The sequence below is a fragment of the Pinus tabuliformis genome, chromosome 1_1, assembly GCF_031772625.1.
Source record: "Pinus tabuliformis cultivar Carrire ecotype Pingquan chromosome 1_1, CPIR1, whole genome shotgun sequence".
NCBI classification, from domain to species: Eukaryota; Viridiplantae; Streptophyta; class Pinopsida; order Pinales; family Pinaceae; genus Pinus; species Pinus tabuliformis.
The window spans coordinates 151,733,109-151,746,686 of NC_142297.1; the positions used below are offsets into that span (position 1 = coordinate 151,733,109).

General features: G+C 31.3%; 1 protein-coding gene across 1 annotated transcript in view; it reads left to right on the forward strand.

Moving 5' to 3' along the window:
* Positions 1-4,226, forward strand: part of LOC149212058 (MADS-box protein SOC1-like) — a 232,254-nt gene extending 228,028 nt beyond the window's left edge. Inside the window, exon 3 of the mRNA XM_089391673.1 lies at positions 3,921-4,226. Coding sequence (XP_089247799.1) covers positions 3,921-3,990 — 70 coding nt within the window. The 3' untranslated portion in view covers positions 3,991-4,226. The remainder of the gene's footprint in view (positions 1-3,920) is intronic.
* Positions 4,227-13,578: the final 9,352 nt, after the last annotated feature.

A 13,578-nucleotide genomic window follows, 5' to 3' on the forward strand; every position in this document is an offset into this window, starting at 1 on the left:
ATTGTTTTCAACTATAACATTAAAGATAAAATATCACGACATAGAAAAACATTAAAAATCTTGAAAATTTTTTAACCATGGAATTAAAACCAAAGATTATAACTATAAACAATCTTAAATTTTCAAAATATTTTAAGCATGACATTATGGAAAAAATTTATGACTAAAAAAACTTTAAAAATGAACACCTGAATGAAAGAGTTATTATACCAAGAGTAATTTTTTTTAAATGCTAAATGTATAGCAATTTTGAAATCTTAGCCTAACACAACTTAATATATTGCGATTTAAAAAAAATAAAAAATAAAAAAAAATAATAACAACTATCAAATTGACACGCAATGTATGTGAGCTCAACCCATTGTAATGAAAACTTAAAGACCAACCATGAAATTAACACATTGTGGGGCAAACTCGATTCATTATAACAAAAAATTTAAAATCAACTATCAAATTGCACATAATGGGAAACATCGACAGAGCCTATATATATATATATATATATATATATATATATATATATATGAAAGATACATAAGAAAAAAAATTAAAAAATTGAAAATATATATATATATATATATATATATATATATGTAAAACTTCAAATTTTGAAAAAAAATTAAAAAATAATAATGAGCAATAAAACATAAAAAAAATACAAAAAAAATCAAATATAAAAAATATATAGAAATGCAAAATTCAAATATTGAAAAAAACACATCAAAAAAAAAAAAAAAAATTCAGATATTGAAAAAAAATAAAAGTAAAAAATAATAAGAAGTAATAAAACATAAAAAAACAACATGACAGAAAAAATCAAATATAAAATATATATAGTAAGCCCCCATGCCCCCATGAGCGATGACATAAGCTCTCCATATGTAGAAGCAATAGAGGTACTAACAACACCATATGCTAGTACATGGCCAATCAACACCTAGGCCATCACCATCACAATAATGAAGATTATGCAGCAAAAACATGATAAATACTAGCAACCACCATGCTCCACATACGAATTAAAAACCAAATCAACTAATAGAAGCAACATAGCAGTATGTATAAAACAAACAACATATACATTCTCAATATCAATGTACTAAACATCAATTAGGCTCAACAATAGGTAACGTATTGTATCATCAACAAAAATCATGAGTAACAAATCAATAAGTAGCAACACTTGCAACATATGGACCAATACATGCAGTATAACAGAGCCACAATAGCATCACTAATATATGCACCAACAGTAGTGATAAAGTATTTTGCAATATAGCACCATCAACAACACATATTCATTTTCTCCTCAACCTCATGTCTTCAACACACTCTCTCTATGTATTAGAAACAATATAAAGCATCATGAACCAAACATATGAATATCCAACACATCATAAGCAACATCATATTCTCTCTCCATGTAATATAGACATACGATTTAGCCATCCAAATATATATCAATAACAACATGATACATCTAGAAAAGGAAATATAAGAAATAAAGTGCATACTCTAGATGATACGACTCAAACACATCATCTGATCTCCATAGCAACAACACACACACGACAACACATGAGATATATCTACAATAACATAGTTACCAATCAAACGGGAACTATTACCTCAAAACGGGTACTGGAGCCCAAAAATCCCAAAAAAACATGAAAAAACACATTGAAATTGAAAAGTGTTAATGTCGGAATAATTTTCTTCTTCTTCTTCTTCTTCTTCTTCTTCTTTTTCAGAGTAAATTTTCAATGTTTTTTAAAAATAGCAGTAAAAAACAATTAAATCCATTTTGTTTGGTGCAAAAAACACCTTGAAATCAAAAAGTGTTGATGTCAGAATAACGGTTTTTTTTTTGTCAGCATACATTATCAACACTTTTTATTAATGATGTTAAAAGCAAAATATCGTGACTCTGAAAAACTTTAAATTTCCAGTGATTTTCAAGTATGACATTAACGATAAACTATCACGTCTTTGAAAACCCTTAAAATTCCAACAATTTTTAAGCATGAGATTAAATTTAAAATATCACTTCTTTGAAAAACCTTAAAATTCCAACAATTTTCAAGCATGGTGCTAAGCAAAAAATATTTTTTAATTGTTTTTAGCCATAACATTAAAAATAAAATATCACGACATAGAAAAACATTAAAAATCTTAACAATTTTTCAACCATGAAATTAAAACCAAAGATTATGACTACAGAACAATCTTAAATTTTCAAAATATTTTAAGCATGACATTATGGAAAAATTTATGACTAATTTTTTTTTTTTTTTAAATGAAGACCTGAATGAAAAAGTTATTATACCAAAAGTAATTTTTTTAAATGCTAAATGTATAGCGATTTTGAAATCTTAGCCTAGGACAGCTTGATACATTGCGAGATTTTTTTTTAAATCAACTATCAAATTGACACGCAGTGTAGATGAGCCCAACCCATTGTAATGAAAACTTAAAGACTAACCACGAAATTAACACATTAGGGGCAGACTCGATTCATTATAACAAAAAATTTAAAATCAACTATCCAATTGCACATAATGGAAACATAGACATAGACCATATATATATATATATATATATATATGGACTAGCAATTGTCCCAAAAGGTACAAAGAGAGGCCGATACGATTATTAAATTAGAATTGTTGAATTTCTCTAGAAGAGATGTTGGTTCAAGCCTAACGGATGAGCAATTTGAGCTCGCTAAAGGTCTTCTAATTGTTTTTTATTATGGTAAAATTATATTGATAATTCATTGGTTTTACTTTCAAAAGCTTGAAGGAATTTGAAGATCAGGTATAGAATTGCTTTGTGGGATTTGACCCCAAAATCACTGATTTGTAGATATATACTCAATGAAATGTTAATTGGTTGAAACTTGCACAAATGTTTGATATAAGATAATAAGCTGAAAAGGTTGAAAGGCTTAATTGGTTTGTGGAAAACCTTGTTTTCTTGGACTGGATCATTGTGCAATTACTTTTCTTTAGATGTTTTGTTTATATCTATATTACACGGAACACATTGAATGTCTTATTTCATTTTAGAGTAAGTTAATTACCCAAAATTAAGAAACCTCTATAGATGGCCAAGCATCTACGAAGCTTTTTAGTAACCAAGGCAATAACCACCATGACTATCCCCTACCATTTGACAATGCTTCTCTACCTAACTAGATTGAATACTTAGGGAGGGAGAAGCAAGCCAATTACACAAACAAATTTCCTTTGGAAAGAATTATGCACATACATAGAGCAAAATCCAAATACTCTACCAAGAAGAAAGAAAGTTTTCCACACAAATTTGTTAAATGGATCCACTTTGTACGCTCGTTCAAAGTGAAAATAATGAAGAGTGGTTTATATGTAAAGACAAGAAACTGAAATGTATTTCAATAGTGAAGAAATAAATCTCGCGTTTCTTGTCTCATGTAATGAAAAATGGCTTTATGTAAAGAAATAAACATTAAAAATTAGGAAATCTTGATGAAAAATTAATAAAAATTAAATACTCATTTGTTTAAGTGGAATGCATTTGTAGACATGATTTGTATTGTTAAGACACTCCTAAGTGTTAAGTTGTTGGTTTAATTTTCCGCCTTACCATGGGAAATTGAATATTAACACAGTTGAAAATTTTATTATAACATCATGAGCACAATGCTGCAAATTAAAGCAAAGAGTAAATGAACTGATATTTTTTTCACCATTTAAATTATTGCTATACCAATTTAGGTTTTTTTTCATGAAGTTATTTTGTTATTTTTTAAAGTACAATCTTCAATTTACTTGATTGTTGATAAATAATCCAAGAAAGGGCAGTGAAAGAAAATTATTTTCACTCTACTTATATTGTTGTTAAATTACTATTATTGATTTTATTTATTTATTTTTCCGAAGAAATATCCAGGTAGATCCATACTATCAGCTTATTAGCAAGCCTAACTACAAGGGTGTCGAGGAAAATTGACCCTGTGGCCTCTCATTAGCAAGGTGCTTTAGTGATGGGAACTCAACTAATTGAGTTAACCCTTGGGGCTTACTATTATTGATTTTAATTAGTAATTTGTTAAAAGTGATGGGAACTCAACTAATTAAGTTAACCCTTGGGGCTTTACTATTATTGATTTTGATTAGTAATTTGTTAAAATTATTTTTTTTTGTTTAGTTAAATTAAATCAATATTTATAGTTATGTATTTTTAAAGCAATTTATTTCTATTTATAATCAATAATAGATAATAAATAAATATTTGTTATTATGGTTTTTTTGAAAAATTATTTCCAACAAATTGTAGATAATACAAGGAGCAAAGAGATTTGATGTTTGGAATTCTATGCTTTTTCGACACCATATTTCTTTAAATACAACTTAATTTTTTGCATGTTTATTATCAACAATGTAGGTAAATGTTTAGGTTGTATATATTTTTAATTTAGACTTAAGACAAATAAATTAATTTTTAAGTCATCGTAGTTGTTTGAGGTATGAAAAGATTATATTTACTTAGGGTGGAGTGAAAACATCTATAAAATTAATGAATCACAATGTATGTATTGTATTATTGTATAAAATTATTGTCCGAAGATTTGATGTGAAAGAATCAAATTTAATGACCATACATCCTACACTATTACCACAATATGTGATTGAACTCACAACTTTTGTCGAGAAAATATTGGTCTAAAATTCTACCCCCACCATACCGAACAACAATTTTGCCTAGGAATTTGGTCTAAAATTCTACCCCACCATATCAAACAACAATTTTGCCTAGGATACCTTCCCTATGCTATCAAATAGCTTAGGAGATATCAAGGAGAGGTAGGCATAATATATCAATAAATATTAAGCTCTCCTCATTGAAGGTTTACAATTTTATAGTTTAGCATGATAGCAAATATAACATGGTGGGACATTGGAATTTGTGCATTATGATATAAAGCATTCCAAATTTACGATCATGGACTTTTTCCTATGCGTTAAATAAAAATGTTAAGCTAATAATCAAACAATGAAGTGATATATACAGGGACATCACAAAGAATTAGGCTATTACACTTTTCTCATTGAACAACTTATGACCCAATAATGATTTTCTCATTGAACAACTTGATTACCCAATAATGCATGGTGTGGATGGATTTTTTGGTTTTATGAATTACTTAAATATAGATGAAAAGGAATTTTTTAGTTTTGTGAATTACTAAAATATAGATGAGAGGGATTTCTAAGTTTAATGACATAAATCTAGTCCCATTCTGTAATAAGGATTGAGCACTTTACTCATAAATTAAAATGAGTTGCAATATACCATAATACAACTGACGATGATTATTTAATGATTTGCAATACACCATATTACAATTGGTAATGATCATTTGGACATTTATGGGATCATTTACTTGGTGTAATATCATCGTAAGTATCATCACTTATGAGAATTGGTGAACACTAGTTGTATAAATATCCTACATGTGTAAGATTGTTAATTATCATGGTTGTTTTGTTCGTTGTATAAATGTCCTACATGTGTAAGATTGTTAGTTATCATGATTGTTTTGTTCATGTTAATGTGGTTTTTTATTTAACAACATATGCCTCTTACAATTTGACATAATATAAATTTTTGTTTGAAAATATATAATGAAATTTGCATTATATATGAAAGGTTATCAACCTGAAATCAAATTATTTTTAAACAAGTTTTTTCTCGTTCTCCCTTCATGTGGATCATATTGCAATGTTCTCCTACAATGCTTTGATCTCATTTTGGTCATAAGTTCATTCATAGACACATAGTTATATGTTGGTGTTTAATAATATATGTTGTGTTAAAAGTAACACACTTGTCCTGTAACAAAACCAAACATTATATATTTTGATTACATAGATTCGATAAACCAAAATATTAATAATATTAAAATACAAACCTCTCATACCCGATGCAGTGAAAAGGGGTTTACAACATTATTTTACAAAAAAAACTACTACATTTCCTAGAGAGAAACTTCTAACCAGAAGCGGCATCCTTGGAAGCTTGGTATCCACCAAAAACATAGGAAATAAATCCCCAGAGCCCCAAGAGCATGGCTACTATCTTCACCGTGTCTAGTTTCTCTTCGAACAAAAGCGCAGCGAGAATGGGAACAACGGGCAACGTCACGACACTCACCGCATTAGAAAACAATGAAGAAACCAAGAAAATGAGGCCAAACATCCCCATGGAAAATGTTTGCGCTGCTATAGCACACCACACCAGAGTCATGCAGTACGCCATTTTCCCTGACCTGAAACGCTGGGACTCGGACGCCAGGTATCAAAAATCTCCGCTGCTCAACAGCCCCACTGTACAAATCAACGCTGCAACCATGTAAACCAGTGCCTGCGATATGAGAACCACGCTAAAATTTTCCCTCCCTGCAACCTTTTGGAACACGAGCTACAACAGGGTGAGAAGCAGTCCATAGTTGGCAGAGGCAAGAAGAGTGCACACATATCCCAGAATGAATTCATCTATGCTTACTCCCTCTGGTTTTTCACTCTGGATTGGATTCCCAGAAGAACAACACTGAAGGTAAGCAACACAATCGAATTAAAAACACAGAATTCGCTATCTGAAAGCAAACTGAACCATATTAAAAAAATATGTACGAGGAACCAATGCCACCGTAAATCCTGAAAAGAAACAGACTGGTGCTTCCAGAGATCTGCTGATGTGTTTGTCTATGAGAGACCCTTGTATGCGCTGTAATGCAATCCAATCGTGCACCATAAGTTTTATGTTCAGTGCCATAAACTCCACGAACTCTCCTTGAAGCTCGACTTAAAAGGTGCGCATAGATGTCAAGTGGAGAGTTTTTTGATGGCTTAAAAATCTGTGAACAGATGTCAAATGGACATTAAAAATGTAGACGGACAAACAGATTCAAAAAAAGGCCTATCGGCCTAAAGATACATAAGAAAAAAAAATTCAAATATTGAAAAAAAAACACACTCACACACACACAAAAAAAAACACAAAAATACAAAAGAAAAGAAAATAATAATAATAATAATAAAAATCAAATATTAAAAAATAATTAAAAAATAATAACAAGTAATAAACATAAAAAACATGACAAAAAAATCAAATATAAAAAATATATATAAATGAAAATATTGAAATAGTGAAAAAAAAAAAAAACAATAAAAAAACACAAAAATACAAAAGAAAACAAACTCAAATATTAAAAAAAATAATTTAAAAATAATAACAAGTAATAAAACATAAAAAATACATGACAAAAAAATCAAATATAAAAAATATATAGAAATACAAAAATTCAAATATTGAAATAAAAATCAAAAAATAATAATGAGTATCAAATGATTGTTAACACTTACAAAACAAAAGTTATGATTATCAAATCCAAGAAGGACACTTACGCTAATTTTATGTATGACAATAATAACTTGGAGAAAGTGTCTTCCTACAAGTACCTAAGAATTGATATACATCACAAACTCAACTGGAACTATAGCATTGAGAAAATGATTAATAGGGGATGGAAAGGTTATTTTGGTCTTGAAAATAATTGTAAAACGGAAAACCTCGTAATGTGGGATAGAAAGAAGTTCCTCTTTGAAACTTTAGTCACTCTGGTTATCTTATATGGATGTGAGGTTGGGGGTGTAGCAACTCTAGATAATCCTGGAGAAAGATTAAGCAAATCCAGAAGCATTTTATAACATATAACCTCAAAATTAAAAGCAACGCACCCTATCCTATTCTCCTTATAGAAGTGGGTCTTTCCCATATCAAGAGCCTAGCTATGACTAGGCTTCTATTGTACAAGCACAAACTCAATAACATAGGAGACCATAGAGTTCCTAAGCTAGCTTTAAATTCCAGCCAAAACCACCTAAGGCTCAAACAAGGTTGGTATAAAGACACCAGGGCCTGGTTAAACCATTGGGAGATCGACGAGAATGTTGCATTGCAAAACATTAATAACATTAAAAATATTGTTACTTCTAAGTTCAAAGAAAAAATGTGGTGTGAGAAAGATTTAACAGCCAAAAGAAAATTAATATATTATAAGGAGCTCATCAACCCCACCCTAGAAGATCAAAAGTATCTCTCTGTTTTAACTAGCTCAAAGAAGAAAATTAATATAGCCAAGATTAGAACAAACTCTCATGAGCTCCATAGTGAAACAGGTCGTTGGGCAGTTCCTAAAACACCATGGATGGAAAGGTTCTGCCATCTCTGTGAGAATACGAACATCGAGGATGAAAATCACTTCCTCTTAGAGTGCCCCGCGTACAACCACATTAGATCTCAGTTTCAAAATCTTTGTTGCAATACTGACCTTCCTAGCCTTTTACGTTGTCAAAATTACAATGAGCTCGGGAGGCTTCTCTCCAAGCTTTTTGAGCATAGGAATAAAATAATAATTCAAATTAAATAATTCGTTCCTTTAGGTCCGATAGACCATAGTTTGGTCTCAGTGGACATTAACCATCATCATCATCATCATCAATAAAACATAAAAAACATACAAAAAAATCAAATATAAAAAATATATAGAAATGCAAAAATTCAAATATTGAAAAAAATAAAAATAAAAAATAATAACAAGTAATGAAACACAAAAAAACAACATGACAAAAAAAATCAAATATAAAAAATATATAATAAACCCCCATACCCCCATGAGCGATGACATAAGCTCTCCATATGTAGAAGCGATAGAGGTACTAACAACATCATATGCTAGTACATGGCCAATCAACACCTAGGCCATCACCATCACAATAATGAAGATTATGCAGCAAAAACATGATAAATACTAGCAACCACCATGCTCCACATAGGAATTAACAAAAAAATCAACTAATAGAACCAACATAGCAATATGTATAGAAGCGCCAACATATACATCCTCAATATCAATGTACTAAACATCAATTAGGCTCAACAATAGGCAACGTATTGTATCATCAACAAAAATCCTGAGTAACAAATCAATAAGTAGCAACACTTGCAACGTATGGACCAATACATGCAGTGTAACTGAGCCACAATAACATCACTAATATATGCACCAACAATAGTGACAAAGTATTTTGCAATATAGCACCATCAGCGACACATATTCGTTTTCTCCTCAACCTCATGCCTTCAACACACTCTCTCTATGTGTTAGAAACAATATAAAGCATCATGAACCAAACATATGAATATCCAACACATCATATTCTCTCTCCATGTAATAGAGACATACGATTTAGCCATCCAGATATATATCAATAACAACATGATATGTCTAGAAAAGGAAATATAAGAAATAAAGTGCATACTCTAGATGATACGACTCAAACACATCATCTGATCTCCATAGCAACAACACAGACATGACAACACATGAGATATGTCTAGCCCCCCTCTTCATGGGGAGGGGAGAGGGGACGGCCAGGGGGAGGAAGGGTGTGCGGTGGGGAGTGAAGGAGGGGGAGGAGAGAGGGGAGGAGGTGGGGTTGTGGTAGAGGAGCGAGGGAGTGGGGAGGGAGAGGGAGGCGGTGCAGTGGGGCTGAGGGAGGGGGGAGGGGTGTTTTAAATAAAAATAAAAATTAAATGTTTTTTTTTTTTTTTATGTTTTTTTTTTTATTTTTTTATTTGAACATTTTTTAATTTGTTTTTAATTTTATTTTAATTTTAAATTTATTTTTCTTATTTTAATTGTTTTTTGCTTCTTCTTTTTTAATTGTTTTGAAAAAAAATTTATGATTTTTTAATATAGTTTTTATTAATTTCTTTTAATTTGAATATTTTTTTATTCGTTATTTTTAGTTTCAATTTTATTTTATTTTCTTAATTTTAATTGTTTTGAAATTTTGTTTTTTAATTTTTGCAATTATATATATATATATATATATAAATTTTGGTTTTTTAAAATTTTGTTTTCTAATTTTTATCATTTAATTTTTTTTTAATTGTTTTTAATTTTTTGTTTTCTTTTTATTTATTATTTTAAGTTTTGTTTTTTTAAATAATTCTTAATTTTTTATTTTATTTCATTTTCTATTTTTAATTTTGTTTATTTAAATTATTCAATTTAATTTAAAAATATATATATTTAATTGATTTTTGTTTTAATTTTAATTTTCTTTTCTTTTTTCTTTTTTCTTTTTTATTTTAATTTTTTTTTGTAATTATTTTATGTTTTTTTTCTAATGAGGTTTTTATTATTTATTTGTCTTTTTAACTTCAAGAAATGTTTTTAGATTTTTTTTTTGGTTTAATTTGTTTTTCTTATTTTTCTCACTTCTTTTAGTTGCTCCAACAATTTTTTATTTGATTATAGATGCTTGAGCACTAGTTTTGAATATCTCTAATTCTTGCCTTGTAGAAATTGTTTCAGCCTTCAATTTTTGGACCTTATCCTCCAACTCATTGTATTGCTTCCTCATTCCAATTACACTTTTCATTCCTTCTTCCAACTGAGTTTTCAAATCTAAAATTTCTTCTTTTTAAGCACACATCATTCGTTGATGTTTATTTTAAGTTGTGAGCCTTTTAATTCCTTCTTCTAGGATCATTATCTTTGATTTATCTTCATGTTTGCTACTGATATCAACTTGTTGTCCCTCTAGATTTATGCTTGATCCATCATTTCTATCACTAGGAATTTCATCTTCTTCTTGTGAGGAAGCTTGATTTATTACTACAATAAGAGTAGAATTATTTGTATGGTTCTCCATTTTTCAAATTTGTAATTTTCCTCCAAGATACAAACTTTTCAATTTGTCCAACATCTCTTTTGTAGTCTCACAATGTCTCACATAGAAAATATTAGATATTGAAATCCCATGCAAGATAATTTTTTTATCCAAATCATTGAATTCATCTTTAACTCCATACTCTACTCATAGAAAAATATTTTCATCAAGAGATAGAAAATATGAATCCAATTTCATCCTCTAAGTTTCAAATTTACCTTCGCGAAGTAATCGAATTCCTTGATGATCCATTTAAAAAAATTACAAAATTCTTCTGAAACTCCCAGATCCACTCTCCATCGATCAAGCTGAAAATGAGAACCTTACTCTGATACCAATTGTTAGAAAATAGATCACCGATGAGAGGAGGAGGGGTGGGTGAATCAGTAGTTAAGACACTTATATATTTTTCTCCAAATTCTTAATCATTTAAACCATGCATAAAATGAACACAGAAGAAGAGATCAAGCATCAAATATAAACATGAAACCATGAAAGAAATCAACATAAAGGACACAAACATATCTGGTGGAAAACCCTCTCTAGGGAAAATATAATCTACTAATCCAGGTGGCTCTAGAAATGCTCAGAATTCAAAAGTGGCTTAGAAAAGGCTCAAAAATAAAAGTTCTTAGATTTCAACCAAAGTAGGGCTAGATCGTAGTACTCATCGTACTGATTCCAACGGCATGAACGACACTCAAATTTGAGTTTGTGTGCTCAAGATATTCATGGTTAAAGTTTTCGTAAAACTAGGCAGAGTGACATCCACTAATGAGACAACACTTTGGCATTTACCAGTGCACAAATTCTATGTCAATTTTTTCAACTAGGTTCAAATTCCACCTTGGACAACTCAAATTTCCGAGATGATGATTGCATTAAATTCCTTTTTTCGAGAGGCCCAGAATCAACCTAAAGATCACCCTATTTGGATAATCGGAAGTTGATTTTTGAATTATTTTCTTCATTCATGTATAATGGAATGGGTCGGCCCTAAGCACATGTGAAATTGGACTCTCATTAAATCCTATAAATAAAAGAGACCTCAAGCTAATTTCCACACATTGATCAAGCCATCTTGTACTCTTCTCTTTTTTCTTGGTTCACACAGGTCTATTGGCTTAGGTTGGGTTGACCCAGGTTTGGAATTTACTACGCACCAACAAAACTCTCAATCACTAGCCCTCTTAGCAATGACCTCCAAGTAGGTCATAGTATCACCCGAAGTGACTATGGGAGGTTGTAGAACCAGGTTTCTGTAGCCTGAGGGATGTTGCGATGTGGCACTTTTGCATTTTCTTTATATTTTAACACTTATACATTGCTTCACATATATCAATTACTTCACATAATTACATTCATCAATTAAACATAACATAAACATCCATAAACTTCATAGTACTGAAATAAAGTGCATATAATAATAAAATTAACACATGAGACAGATTTTACTGTGCTTCATCCCAATGTGGAACTATATCCATAAGAATTGTTACTTATAATAGATAATTTGGTTCAACAACAGTTCTTTTCTTCCCTACGCACATAGCTGCAGGGTGTCTACGTACTAAGTTGTAGATAGTCTATGCACTCAGCTGCAGACCCACGCCTCCGCGCACTCAGTTGCGGAGCCTTCCCCCTTTTTCCGAAGTACAAATCAATATAATAGAACCATAAACATAGATTTCGATCAATACTTATCCTCCTTCTTTATTATTTATCCCTATATATACTATTACATGAGGGATTACATCACTACATTACCATGGACCCAATACCATGGTTTCCAAAATACAAGGGACTATGGTCGAATCCATCAACTTTTATAATATTTTTTGCTTTTTACCAAAAGGGAGGGGCTTCTCTGCGAAGCCCCTATGCTGCATAGTCTTTGTTGTGCTTTTCTTCTTTACTGCGGGTTCCACTTCGCACTTTGTACTACGCATTTTAGCCCCAAAATTTAGCTTCCTTGCCAAAAATTTGGCCAAGTTAGGCTACGCCCAACAGGCCCCCAACGCTCACCTATGACTAGTCTCGAGTCACATAGTTGCCTTTCCTCTGATATTTTCTACAATGTTGTTATAGGCCTAGTTGAACTATTTGAGCGCTTTTGTCATTTGTTTATCCTCTTTGTGTGCTTCCTCCAACAATGCTTCTATTACATGCTCTGCAACCTTTTGTAGAAATGTTGCCTCGTTTTGTCGAATCTCTTGGAGCTTCTCATTTACTGTCTGGGAGAGTTGAAGGGCATCATCCTGCCAAGGCTCAATTCTGTCTATTAATGTCTCCTCTTGTTATAGACATTTTTGTGCCTCGCAGCATGGAGCATGAAATGTCAATAATTACAGGGATCCTCAGTCCCTAAACATGTTGTTCTTACCCCTAAAAGAACAAGGTCATCAAACAACAGCACTTCCAATCAGTTCTCCACCTGAAAACACTTCAAAACAGGCTAATTTTGGATCATGTCAGCTGCTCCACTGAGCATCTGCGCTGGAATGCAACTGCTCCTCCTTGTACCTGCGCTGGAAGTCAAATCTAATGAAGGCTACCTGCGCTGGGCGAGATTGGCCAAGTGGCACAGTCATTCTGCAAGGTGTCAACTGCCCAGGAAGCTTCCAAACTGACACTTGGTTCATAAGATTCGCCCTGTGATGAGTAAGAGGTACTTGATCACCATGTGTAAGCAAGGATCTCCAAGTGGACTCAAGAACTGAAGATTAACTGAAGAGGGAGAGGACACTAGTCAGCTCTATGCCAGCCTCAAGCTAACTCATCCTCTCTTCTTCTC